Source organism: Moschus berezovskii, chromosome 6 (genome assembly GCF_049115385.1).
Source record: "Moschus berezovskii isolate FMDL1 chromosome 6, NW_MosBer_1.0, whole genome shotgun sequence".
In the NCBI taxonomy this organism is placed as follows: Eukaryota; Metazoa; Chordata; class Mammalia; order Artiodactyla; family Moschidae; genus Moschus; species Moschus berezovskii.
Window position 1 is genome coordinate 30223751 of NC_142465.1, and position 13721 is coordinate 30237471.

A 13721-nucleotide genomic window follows, 5' to 3' on the forward strand; every position below is an offset into this window, starting at 1 on the left:
TTTTTAGACCTTTCTCACACTTTAAAAGCTAAAAAAATTTGCTGACATTTTTCAGGTCAGTATGATAATCATATTGTAGTTAGGTTGTTAAAAATCATTTTACCTTTTAGAGATATTTATTGAATTGTTCACATAAGAAATAATGTGATGTCTGGGGTTTGCTTAAAAGTGTATGAGGAAATGTTGGGCTCAAACTAGGTGAAATTAGATTGACCATGGGGTGATCCCTGTTAAAGTGGGGTGATGGGTATGTGAATGTTCAATTATATTATTCTCTCTTGATTTTGTTTGGATTTTTCCATAGTATGAAAGAATCACATTCTCATAGGCATCTCCTATTTTTTCCCCACTGCACTCTCCATCTGGAGATGCAGCTGAAACTCTCATTATTCCCCCCATTATGTGGATGAGGAGGTGGAGGGCCCTCACCAGGTAAGTGATTTGTTTAAGGCAACTGGGAGCAGAAAGTCCTGACTAGAATTCCAACAGCCTGCTTCCCACCTAGGGTTCTTCTCATTGGACCGTGCATAAACATGAACCTCATGCAGTCATAAAATATAGAATTTGTGAATAAATCCCTATCAGATTAATGAAATTACCAAGGCTCCAGTTGCTCATACATTTGCATGGTGCTTACCTAGACAAGTATATGGACACCCAAGGGTTCCACATTTGCATCCGCAGAGACACATACACGCCTCTGTCCACACAGCTATGCTTCTCTTGGTTGTACACTTGTAGACCCTTATTTTGAAAATACAGGAGGTTGTGCATGATGTCCAGGGGAAAAAAAAAGAAAGGGGATCAGATTGTTACTTCCAGGTGTGCCTGTTCTGTGTGCTCATGTGAAGAACTGGGCTATCTGCATACCCCTTGTGAGAATGTACCAACAGAGGATTTGAAAGGAGTTAGTGTCCCTAAAATTAGATCAAGCCCAAGACCACAGTGAGTTTTGTAAGGAAGGAAAACCATTGGCAAGCTGGTGTCTTGTGCCTCTCAATAAGACTGCAACTTCACACACAGGGATACAAGATTTTTTTCCCTTTCATACATAAATATGTTCAGATAACTAAAACCATCACATATACTTCCATAAACAGTGTGTGGCACCCAGCTACCTTCACACATGTGTTATGCAGCCATGTCTTCAGAGGGAGGTTTCCTGCACAGTGAGCACAGGTGCTGGAGTCAGAGGACAGGAGTTCTGATCTCCTGTCCACCACATACTGAGCATATCATCTTCAGCAAGTCACATCACCCCTCTTTGGCTCAGTTTCCCCTTAGGAAAAACAAGATTGATAGGAATAGCTAAGCTGCCCAGGTCAGACTATGCTAAACATAAAAACTATTTTATCTATAAATCTATATTTTACTCTACATATTCACAATAAAATAATGAATATCCACCAATAACATGTATAACATATAAATATTTGTATGCATGCATGCCAATCTATTTATCTAATTAAAAATATGGGATAGAAAAAATGAGTAATTGCCTGCTACTGCTGCTAACTCACGTCAGTCGTGTCCGACTCTGTGCGACCCCATATACGGCAGCCCACCAGGCTCCCGTCCCTGGGATTCTCCAGGCAAGAATACTGGAGTGGGTTGCCATTGCCTTCTCCAGTGCATGAAAGTGAAAAGTGAAAGTGAAGTCGCTCAGTCGTGTCCTACTCTCTGCAACCCCATGGACTTCAGCCCACCAGGCTCCTCCATCCATGGGATTTCCCAGGCAAGAGTACTGGAGTGGGGTGCCATTGCCTTCTCCTGAGTAATTGCCTAAGATAACGCAATTTGAATACAGCCCAAGCTAGTGAAATGATGATGAATCTTGGATTAGAAGCAACAATCAAGAGCAAAAAAGATGTTCAATACAGTTATTATGGAGTGAGTTCTGCTGGCTGTCTCAGTTGGTTAGATCGTGGTTCTTAAAGTGTGGCCCAAGGATCCCTGGGGGTCCTGGATATCCTTTCAAGAGTTCTGTGAACTCCTTTCTTTTCCAATATATATCTGCATGAGGCTATGTACTTCATACTTCAAACAGACACTGTATCACAACAAATTGAAAGGAGAAACAGATATGAGGATCCAATCACTTTCGATTAAGCTAGACATTTAAAAGATATGCTTCAATGTAAAACAATGACATTCTTCTCACTAAATTGTTTTTAAAAATATTTTTTTCAAAAAAAGTTATGACATCCAATTAAATTTTTTTTAAGTTATGACAACATGTGACAGATTATCATTGTTTTAAAAGACTTTTTTTTTTTAAAGTTCCAGTTTTTGTTTCTAGTAAGGTAAATATTGATAGGTATGACCCATACAAAAAGAGCTCTTGGAGACTCTAATAATATATGAGAATATAAAGGGGTTCTAAGACCAAAAAGTTTGTGAGCAACTGTCAGAGCCTGTTGCTGCTGGGGACAAGAACCGAAGGCAAGACCAAGGCAAGTAGCAAAACCCACACTGGGTTCTGCTCACCCTCAGGCTGCTGCTGCACCCACATCCTCATCAGTTCTCCCTGCCAAACTCAGTCCCAGCCTAACAGCAGTGTCCAAGTTCACCAAGAGCAGAGAAATGGTTCTGAGTGCCCACTCTGGGGTCAGGCAAGTCTGACTGGAGTCCTGGTTATGCCAACGGGGCGTATCATTAGCCTCTCGGGCCCACTCAGCTTCCCCTTGTATAAAATAGGGACACAACTTCCTTGCAGTGTTATTATAAGATTCAAATGAAATAAATTTAGCACAGTGCCTGGTATATAGTAAGCACTTAAGAAAATGCCTATTACTGTTAACAATAATAACAGCCAGCACTTACTGAAACCTTACTATATGCCAAGCACTCATCTAAGTGTTTTTCATACATTTATCCACTTAATCCCAAGGCAATTAAGAACCCTAGGAGACAGTTACTGTGCAGTTGCTGCTGCTATTGTGGTGGTGGTGGTGGTTTCCCAGGCCCTGCCTATGAGCAGAACAGTGTAGATTGAAGGGTTAGATAAATGTTTGTGGTTTTGATTTAACTTTGACATGTAAGTAAGAACATTAAGTGAGGAATCTGATCTTCCAGATGTCTCTGACTCCTGCCTTCTTCTTATATAACCACCCCAGGCCTTTGGAGCCAAGTTGTAGGATCAAGAGTGAGTCCTCTGGCCACATGACCTTCAGGTGAAGGGGCAGGCCTTTTAAAGCAGTGTATGAGGAAGAGAGGATAGCAAAAACCTCTGTCACCAGTAACATCAGTGATAAGTCAAAAAAACCTACTTCATAGGCACTATACTTGGGACGCTATTCTTCTCTATCGCTCAGAGCCTCCCCGCACACACACACACACACACACACACATACACACATGCAGACCTTCAGCAAAATCGCCTCCCATGCATTTATAAACAGAAGAAATGAATGTGCTGAGGTCCTTACCTCATGCTTGTTTTGACGGTGTACCTCTAGGCAAGCACGTATGCAGAGAGAAAGAACTGTATGAAATTAAAGAGTGCAGGGAGAGACTCTCTCCCCAGTTTTCCCTCTTCCATCCTGACTAATTAGCAAAGATGCTGTAACAAAATACAGGCTCTCATCTCCAGTGTCTTTCTTAGATCAGGTTCCCCCAGAGACCATCCTGGCTGGTCTGGGTCTATCCAACCACCTGGAGTGGGTGGGGAGTTCAGTTGCCTCTTATTGTCATGGTAACCGAATGGCAGAGCAACCAGAGCATGAATCTGGGGCTTTTGGCCAACCACCGATCTACAAAGAGAAAAGAGGGGCAGAATCCCAAGCAGGGCTGAATCTCAAGGCAGAGCTGGAAGGAAGGGACGGAGAAGGATTTAATCTTTTCTACCGGTTTTCAACTGTGGGTACTAGGGCAAGGACCTTGGGATTATTCCAGTCTGGTGCTCTGGGATATAAGGTGGGTTCTTGCTACAGACAGGTCTAGCAGACGGAGTTCAAGAGTCTTGGGCCTGCATTATCCAGACTAAAATCCAACTGGATTGACTGAGAGGATAAGACAAGCTATTCACCTTGATTAAGTTTACCACCCTCTCCATCAAGCTTTGGAGACCACATATTCCTGGATATGAGTGGAGGCAAGGAGGATATGAGGGAGTCATTTCTTGGCTTCTTTTTTATTTTTTGGAAGACAGAGAAAAGAGACCCTTCTGTGTGTATAGTATGGACAATGCCTTGGCCTCTTCCGTTAGATTACAGAATTCTGGGAGGTATTCAGGGAAATGCTAATTGCTCAGAAAATGACTTTGCAATCAAGGGAAGGGGCAGAGGAGGGTAATAAAGAATGACCAGGTAGAGAGGTTAGAAAAGGCCATTTCCCCTCTATGGTCAGAATATGAAGATATGTTCAAAATCCAGAGTCCAAAAAAAGCCCAGCAGAGAATTGGGGCAATAATCTAAATAATTCAGCACCAAACCCTTCGACTACAGTGCTTTTGCCTGAATTTAATGGATAACTGACCCAGTAAGAGAAGAGACTCGTCCCTGGGGGCCAAGACTCAAACTGTGCAATTCCAGGACCCTCTTCAGCTGAGAGAATGAAATGAAAGGGACTGGGGGTTGGGAGGGGTCTCAAGGTTTGGCCTCAAAGGTCTCTGGGCTCTGAGGTAGCAGAACAGGCTAGAGGCCAGAGGCCCTCCATTTGGGGGCTTCTTTGCTAGAGAGGGAGGGAGGGGGAAGGAGGGAATGAGGGGAGGGGGAGGGGCAGGCAGGAACAGATGCTTCCAGATCTAAAGGAATAATTTGAGGGGGAAAGGCAGGATCAAACGGAGGAAGAGGAGGGGGAGGAGGGGAAAAAGGAAAGAGAACAAAGGTGTAGTGGGGACTGGAGCCTCTTTGGTGGAGTAGAGATAAAGGGGAATCCGGGTGAGACGGCTAAGCCAACATCTGCCCTGGGGCTATAAAATCTTGTTCTATTTGCTGCTGGTCCAGGGGCCACTCTGGAGCAGTCAGACCGGTCCCTGAGGTGACCTGGACTGGAAGCTCAGCCAGGAACCTTTGAACCTCAAATATCCCTCCCAGATTGCCGCCCCCTACCTTTTGGTTCCTCTTCTGCATTCTCAGTGGAGGGGAGTTCCAGGAGGAGAACTGGAGCTGGGGGCTGTCCCAGAGGATTATTGGGGGATGAGAGGGCAGAGGAGCAAGAACCAGCCGGAGAAAACACGGAACACAGAAAGCAGCAGGAACACTAGGCTTCCTTGAAAATGCTGAGCAGAGACAGACAGACACGGATAGAACTTGAGGCAGTCACATCTCAAAATGGTTCAAAATCATCAGAGAGACCAAGTCCAAGAAGAGAGGTTTCCAGCTGGGAAGCTCAAATCTCCCCGGCTCCCCTCTGAGCGGGGTCAGGCAGCAGAGGGATGAGGTGGGGTGTGGAGAAGGGCCGCTCGTTGGGGAATATTCCACACCTCCTCCATCTTCTCGTCTCCCCAGCTCTTCTCTCCTCCTGCTGGAACTCAACCCCGTTCTGTAACCTTAATTACCAAGGTCTGTTCCAGCTGAGTGGAAAAACTCCACATGTAGAAAGTTACAAACACTGTGTTCCTGCCCAAAGGGACAGAGTCAAAACAGGAGCCAGGCAGTCATGGGAGTGGAGTGACATCTCAGAACAAGAACAAACTGGTTGGGGGCCATCTCCCAAGTGACTCATTCCCACACCCCCATGGATAACCCAGTCCTGTCCCCTGACCACGGGATTGGAGAGGGTGCCTCCCGTTTTGTAAGAGCCCTAATCCTAACCTGGCATTCAGAGACAAAGGCCAGGGGAGGAGGGAGGCAATTCTTCGCAGGATTTGGGGCTGAGGTGTGTGCGGGGTGGACCCACTCTGGGCCTGGAATTCCTCTGACAGAGGAGAGACTGTTGGTTTGATGACCTGGGATTCTTCGGGGTTTGGAAATGTTTCTACTACTGACCGAGATCTCTCCTCTCCATCGGTCCCCACAAAATTCTTGTAAGAGGGTCCCATTTCCTGCTGTTGTAAGTCAGAGAAAACGATCCTTTCCTTTCCAAAGGAAATAGTCTCCTTATTTGGTGGTGGGGAGTTGGTCGGTCGAAGAGCAACCGAGAGGCCCGCTCCATTTTCCACGAAAAAATGGAAGGTGGAATGGGGGAAGCAAAGGGAGCTTGGGCTCTAAAGGGCGAGCCCAGGGAGGTGGAGAGGAGTTCACCGCTCAGTGAACCCGCTCGGCCGGCCACGCAGCCCCCGGCCCCCGCCCCGCGCCCTATTGTCCTTCGTGAGAGCCGGGGGTCGTGACCCAGCGGAAGGCGACACCGCGCCGGAGCAGACGCGGCGTGGAACCCCGAGCAGAAGCCGGGCCGCCAGTCGGCCTCTCGCGTTTCGTCTTTGTCGGGCTGGTCCCATTTAGGCTTCCTCCAGACCCTGGCCGCTGCCAGGAGGGGAGCGAGGACCCCCGAATGCAGGCAGCTGCTTTGTGCCCTGTTCTCTTAGGCCCAGCTTCCTGGGAAGCCAGAGGCACCCCTGGGAGCAGGAACCTAGGATTGAGCTGTTTGGCAGAGCCTCCCACACGCTGTGATTTAGGGTTTCTCCGCCCCAAGTTCAAATATACTTCCCTCTCCCAAACTCTGATGCTGCAAAGACAGGGTCAGAAAGGAGTGAGTAGAGGGGACACTTCTTTGGACTGGACCCATTCCCATCACGGTTGCAGAGGGGATCCTACAGGACCCTACATCTTAGGGAATCTGGCAACTGCTGATGGGGACTGGGAAGTTAAAACAGTCCCTTTAGGTTTATTAGACTATGTAGCCCTACTCTTCCTCAAACATACTCTGAGACTCTCCCTACCCATCCTTGTCTCCCCTGCCTCCTAATTCATCAGTTAGCTGGGCCTGCAGGCATGGTTGTGGTTGTGGGCTTGGTTTCTGGAAGGACTCTGTCTTTCAAAGAAACTACAGAGCTGACACCAGAGAGAAGAGTGGGAAAATCCTGAGGCGTAGAGAAGAGCCAAGCCAGAGAAGAGGTTTCTGGACCTGGGAGGCAGTGAGCAGACCTCGGTTTCTCTCTGCTCCCCAAGTCCAAAGGGGATCCGAGTTCCCGGAGCCGCACACATTTTAAGGCGGCTGAGAGAGCCCTCCAGGTGTGCGGTTCAAACAGTGCACATTACCCTTTTTAGTTCTCAGGAAGCAACTAAAACTTGGATACTCAAAGCTGCCACATGCTGCAGGAGAAAAATTAAATTGGGGCTAGTGAGGTGGGATGCAGAAAAAGCAGGCCAAGTGGGGTGGTCAGTTCCATCAGAAAGACTGGTCACAGGCAAAGACTTTTATTTTTCCCCTACTAAATCCCCTAAATGTTTATTTTGGGCCCCTACCCACCCAGATAAATCAAGCTAACAGATTAGGAAGTTCATAAAATTGTATTCTTAGGTAATGATATCCAGAGAGGTAATAAATATTCCCGCTGCGCTGATGGCCGCTGGAGTTGGGGGTTCCTCCATCTCTTTTTCCAAGCCTAAAGAAGGATTTCTTGAAAGGGGAACATTTTCATAAAAATTAGCTCTCCAAAGGTGGGGTGCAGATAGAAGCAGTGAAAACCATGAGAACTGGCTTTGTGAACCACATTTCCCCAGGACAGGGCAGAAAGCTGAGAAAAAGATGGTAAAATTGCCCCAGCAGGCTTCTCCTCCCCACCATAGCACCCCATTCAGAGTCTGTCTCTCTAATCTTAGAAAAGCAGACAAACCGTGCCTAGCAGAGGGTACCCTAGCCCAAGCTCCAGAGAAACCCTTAATTGTTTGTCTTCCTTAGTGGTCCCCCAAATACATACAGATACATACATCTAACAGCGGGAAGGCGTCCCTGGATTACAATCCGCCAAGTCTATGCTCAAAAAAAGCTAATGCACAGATTGCAGAGAAAACTTTGTAGGAAACTTCACACAAGCGGCGGTGAGAGGCCCTCAGACAAGCAAAGTTCCTCAGTCCTTCCCCCACCCCCGCCCCCGCCCCCAGGCTCACTGTCTCCACTCTTTCTCTCCTTCTGGAGACAAGTTTCTTCGTTCCCCAGGTACACACCTCAACTCAGATACTCCATTTTTTCCCCCAAGCAGAAGTTCAACGCTCCTGATCGGATTTCCCGCCTTCCCTCCCCAAGACCAGGAGTTGAAATAAAAATTGAATGGCAAACAGAGATAGAGCTGAAACTGCTGTGCTCCTCACCCCTGGAGCATATAAGTGCTAACTACTTACATGTCAAGGGGATTTTTGACCTGTGGGGATCTCCTGGTGCTTGGAGAGAAGGACCTTGGAAGATTGGTGTTGCCGGTTTCACCCCGTCTTCTTTTTACTTAGCCATTGGAGAGACACACACAATACGCTAGCAGGCATTCATGCGCCTTGCCTCTCCCATTACTCGGGGCAAGAAATCCCCAGCCCCACAGAAGCTGTGGCATCCTGTCTGGAGACGGGGGCTGAGCTAGGGCTGGCTTGGGAGGGTCGGAACTGGGGGTGGGGGAGAGGTCAGAGGCGCTGCCGAATATAAAGGCGATGGGAAAGAAAATGCTGTGTCCTTCCCGTGAACCTGGGCTGCGTCTTCCCCACCCTCCCCCAGGCTTTCCCCACTGTTCAATCCAACTTCAATAAGAGCCCCGACCCTCAGCTTCCCAGTGAGGCTGTAGCAGCATCCAGTGGGTCAAGACAGCTAGAACTAGGGGCTCAGGTTGGCCCCCTACACTGGACATCCCGCTCATCTCTGAGAGCCTGATCCCCATTCCAGGTGGTCAGGTCCAGGGCAAAGGGGAGTTATGGGGAAAGAGCAAAGAATGGAACCCGCTGGAGGGAAGGCCAGAGGCCAAATTTTCCCAAAACTCAAATACAAGAAGGTTTAGTTTTATTTGTCAAACTATGGGTGCCTGATGTTTCTGCTTTTCAGACCGAGAAGGACAGAGAGAGACACACAGGGAGCGACTACATGTGGATGTGTGAGAAGAGGAATTTAAAAGGAAGAGGAATTTAAAACAGAAGCTCCTAAAGAAGGAAAAAGAAAAGAACTGTCCCAATCCTTTTACACTGCTTTTCTTGAACAAGAGTGTGTACCTTTAGCAAGTTCATCTTAACATATAGAAGATAGTGAATTTCCCTCCCCTGTGTTCATCCTTTCCACTTTAGGGAGGAGAAAGAATACATTCCCCTGAAACCAAGTGAGCAAAGTTAGGAAAAGATTATGAATCTTAATTTCCATTGCCCCCTCTTTCCATCTTAACTTCCTTAAGGGATTAGAAAGACTTCCAGGTCCCCCCCTCATACCTTCCCTTTTCCTAAGAGCAATTAGACCCCCTTATCCTGCCCCAAAGCCAACTGCATCAAGATGATGGGAGCTACAGTCAGATTTGGCCCTTAATTCACTTGATTACATAAAATCACTCCAGATAATTGTTGGCCCTGCTTCCTCACACTGTAGGCAGCATGTTTTGCTGTCCCCAGGGCACCATTGAGGGAGGGGAAAGTAGACCTTCAGGACCCCAGCACACACACACACACACCCAGCAAGTGGTTCAAGAGGAAATAAATCCAAAGCATATCAAACAGATTTTCATAACTTGGTTCCTCTGTTGCCTTTCACTCCAGAATTTGAGGAGAGAGGACAGCAGTACCCATGGCTTATCCCAGATCTCTTCTCCCTCTCTCTTCTACTTCTGACAGTCCTCCATGCTGATATTTGGATAAACTGTTGGAGAAGCTCACGAACTACCCCTTCACCTTCTCCCAACAAACAAGCAAAAATTCAAGCAGGCCTTGCTCAGAGCCTGGTCTCCAGGACTAGAATTCTTTGGAGACTTTGGCTTAAAGTAATCATTCAGGCAAACCAAATCAGTTTTTTGTTTGTTTTAGCCCCCAAGGAAGCAATTAAAACATTTTTTTTAACAAGCAGGAAGCCTTGTTCCTCCAATCTTCAAGCCCTACGGAGACCTAGAAGGTTGTAGGAAGAAAGGTGATCCCCCTGCCTCTCCCTGTGTCTTTTCTCAACATCTCGAAGGTCCATGATAAAAGTTGGGGGGGGAGCAGGGAATAAGAGTGCTTCATTATCTCCAGGCATCAGGCTTTGAGGCCTACCCATGCAAGGGGGCCTCCCAGGCCTCTGGCCTCCACTTCACCCTTCTTTCCAAGTCTAAACAAACAGAAAAGCCATCCTGACAGGTCACTTTGCTGCTTTAGAATCAGCAGCTCAAAATGTTTCTTCTTTTAAGGAGAACAGGCATGTTGAGAGGCATCTTCCTAATCCCTCAGCTCCAAAGAACTCCCCAAAGGTGAAAACTCTTATTCTTCCCAACTCCCTAAACTTGCCTTCTAATCTGCAAATTAGGCAGGCCTACTCACCAGAGGGAAGGGACAAGAGAGGAAGAGACAAAAGAAGGCACTGTGCTTAACTCTAGAAAAGTGAGACCCCCAGGAGAGTCTGGCCCCTACAGACTCAGGGAGGAAGTGCCCTGCTCTTCCACATCCCCTCTTCTGACATCCTCTGCCCCAAACCTTTCTTTAGCTGGATCTTCTGAGGACCTTGGGAAACTGGAGTTGAGAGTTAAGATTTGTGTATTTGCTTAGAGTAAACTTCAGCAACTCTAGAGAGAAGGTGGGATGTTACCAGGCCAGAAGGAGGAGGGGGAGAAAAAGAAACCATCAGACATTGACGTAAAACTAATTCACATCCACTGGTTTATTATTGATCACGGGGCATTTCACATCGACACTAAAATTCTTTATTGCAAGTTTTACAATAATCAAGTAAATTCAGTCCAAAAACACAATAACCACGATGGGGGGTGGGGTGGGGTGTTCTACCTATAGACTGCCTCTCTGAACTGAAAGTTCATTTTTATTTTCTTTTGGCTCCTCAAACTGAACAGCTCTGAGAGGCTCTCCAGATGCATTTAGCTTTGTCTGCTGTCTTCCCCCTTCTCCTCCCAGCTCCCCCCAACAATAATACAAAAGAACTTCATAGCTTTGTTCTCCTTAAAATGACTTCCCCCTCACTAACCTCCCCTGGTGCATTTTCAATGCAAAAGGCCTAAGGAAAGAGGGGGGAAGGAGGAGGAGTACTGGCTTAAAAATCTCTTTCCTTTTTTCTTTTCCTCATTTCCCCTGAAATGCACCCAAACCAGACCATCACACCTTGCAATATATAATTTTTGCAGTTTTTTTTCCTTAAAAAATAAATAACCCCCCAAAATGGCCTTAAAAAAAAAAAAAAAACCAGCAGGTACCATGCTAAGACAACATCACATGCTTAAAAGGGTCCTTAACAGTGGAAAGGAGAGAAGGGCAGGGGGCTTGTTTGTTTATCTGTTTTGTCTGTTTGGAATTGACAAGGGGGAAGGTGGGAGGAAGAGAGAAAAGAACCAAAAAATATATATATATTAAATTCTATAAATAAGAGTCAATTTGTGTGTGAGGGGAGGATGGGGGACCTGGGATGGGGGCAGGGTGTGAGTTATGTTTTATAACCTGGTAATGTCCTCTGCCCGTTGCTGCTCCGGCGGCGTGGCGCTCTGGGAGTGGTCTTCAGAAGTGCCCGGGGTGGCTGCGGAGAGGGTGCTGGGCGCAGCGCCGGCCGGGGGCGCTGACCTGACTTTGGTGTTGGGGAGTCGGTGGTCCTTCTTCCATTTCATGCGACGGTTTTGGAACCAGATTTTGATCTGCCTCTCAGAGAGGCACAGCGAGTGGGCGATCTCGATCCTTCTCCTTCGGGTCAGGTAGCGATTGTAATGAAACTCTTTCTCTAATTCCAGGACTTGCTGCCGGGTGTAGGCTGTCCTCGAGCGCTTGGGTTCCCCTCCGTTATAATTGGGGTTCACTGAGGGGAGGGGGGAAAGCAAATAGTGGGGTTCAAAGGCAGCAGGCTCCCCGCCCCCCACCCTCACCCCATCCTCAGCTCTGTTGGAACAGGAGGAGGGGGTGATGGAAATAAAGTCATCAAGCTAAATGGGTTATAAAGAAGTTGAAGGGAGCTGGAGACTTTGTAGTGTAATAAGAGGGGAATCCTCATTGTAACGACACTGAATTATTTATGCGCCCTTAGAAAGCGAGCATAGTTTTCACACATACATAACAGATCGTAGCACATGGCTCGGACTGCCCAGAGTAGCTAAGCCATAAAATTTATGGGGGATGTAATTACCCATTCTCGCTCGTAAATCCAGTTCAATTGTGCTAACCCAGAGTCGCTCCTGGAGAGAGAGGGGGAAGGAGAGAAAGGAGGACGGGGCCGGCGGGGGCCGAGGAGGGTGGGGAGCGCTGGGGAAGAGGGAGGGGGAGAGCAAAAAGCAAAGTTGCCTACCCGTGCTAACGTGGATTTTTTTCATCCATGGGTAGACTATGGGTTGCTTGCTGGCGGCGCTGGAGGGATGGTCAGGGGCTGGCTGGCTGCAGGCTGGCGGGGCTGGGGACGGGGAGGCGGAGGCGCCCGAGAGAGGCGCCGGCTCGCAGAGCGGCTGTGATTTCTCGGGGTGGTGGCCCGCCTGGGCCGGCCCGTGGCCTCGCGAATGGCCCGGCCCCTGGAGACTGGTGCAGCTATACTGGCGCTCAGGGTAGCTAGGGCGCGGAGGCGGTGGTGGGTACAGCTCCTGGTGGTGATGCTGGAATCCCGATTCCCTGGTCCGGCCGTAATATTCCGGACTGTGTTCAGGGATGTAGCTATTTTGCGAATATTCTTCGCATGGAGGAAATTTCGGATCGATGTAGTTAGAGTCCATCAAATACGAGCTCATGATCATTAATTTCTGGAGTGGAAAATAATTTTTCTCGCTTTGTCGTTTTTCTGCTCCATAAAGCCCTCCTACTAGCTAGCGACCCTGTAAAGTTACTTTCACCATGTGACTCCGCCGGCCAATCACACGGAGCAACCCAGTCCCCGGATAAGGAACCGAATCGCTTTATTCAAAATGTATCCAATTTTTTTTGTGTGTGGTGGTGGTGGTGGTGCTGGGGGGTGGTGGTAGTGATGTGGGGTTAGCTGGCAGGGGCTGGGGTGCCCCCAGTACACACCCCTCCGACTGACAATCCTCCCCTGCAAAAGGAGATGGGAAGCCCCCAGCTCCTTTCCAAAGCCTGGGCATTGGGAGGCTGTTGGGAGGCTGTGATTCAGCCCCCTCCCAGAGTCTCCCTTTGGACCTCCGGTGTACCCCTCGGGCCGCGGCTCCCGAGCTTTTCCAGAGGTCCCCATTCATGGCGATCCTGTCTCAGTCTGCGTAGGTCACGGGGCAGCGCCCCTCTTTCGCAGGAAGAGGAAGTTGAACGAGGACTGGAGTGGAGGTTGGATGGGGAGGGGCCCAGGCTGAGCCCAGGAGGCTGGTGAGCCTGTGGTACACCCCCATCCAAGGAAACCAGAGTCCAGCCCTCTTCTCCATACACACTCACCCAACCCTCTGGCCAGGGCCCGGCGAGGCAGGGTCCCAGCTGGACCGGGCAGGTAGAGGCAGCGGGATGCAAATGATTCTGACGTCATTTCTGGAGGTCTGGGGGTTGAGCCCCCGCTGAAGAGAGACAGGAAGTGGTTGGCAAAAGCATAGTTCAGAAGCTTTGCCCTCCCCAAGTGTCCACTGACCCTCCCTGCCCAGCCCGGAGCAGAGGATCTCTTCCGCTGGCAGTTATCTCTGCTCTCCATTCTGCCTGGCCTGCCGCTTTCTGACAACTATCTCCAAGGCTGGTTCCCGAGGACTTGGGGCAGGGAGGAGAGCACTCTGCCAAGGGCCA

General features: G+C 48.6%; 1 protein-coding gene across 1 annotated transcript; it reads right to left on the bottom strand.

The window, feature by feature from the left end:
* Positions 1-10681: 10681 nt before the first annotated feature.
* On the bottom strand, positions 10682-13472 carry HOXC4 (homeobox C4). The gene is made up of 2 exons (XM_055394486.2): positions 12307-13472; positions 10682-11823 (listed from the first exon to the last, which is right to left on the bottom strand). The coding sequence occupies exons 1-2, from the start codon at positions 12740-12742 to the stop codon at positions 11468-11470; spliced, it is 792 nt and encodes a 263-aa protein (XP_055250461.1). The 5' UTR covers positions 12743-13472; the 3' UTR covers positions 10682-11467.
* Between the last annotated feature and the right edge of the window lie 249 nt (positions 13473-13721).

Bases quoted from the DNA above. Each gene is read 5' to 3' on its own strand.
- HOXC4 (XM_055394486.2), bottom strand. From the start codon at position 12,742: ATGATCATGAGCTCGTATTTGATGGACTCTAACTACATCGATCCGAAA. The intron at 11,824-12,306 runs GTAGGCAACTTT...CCCTCCCCTCAG, and splicing joins AAAAATCCACGTTAGCACGG to TGAACCCCAATTATAACGGA.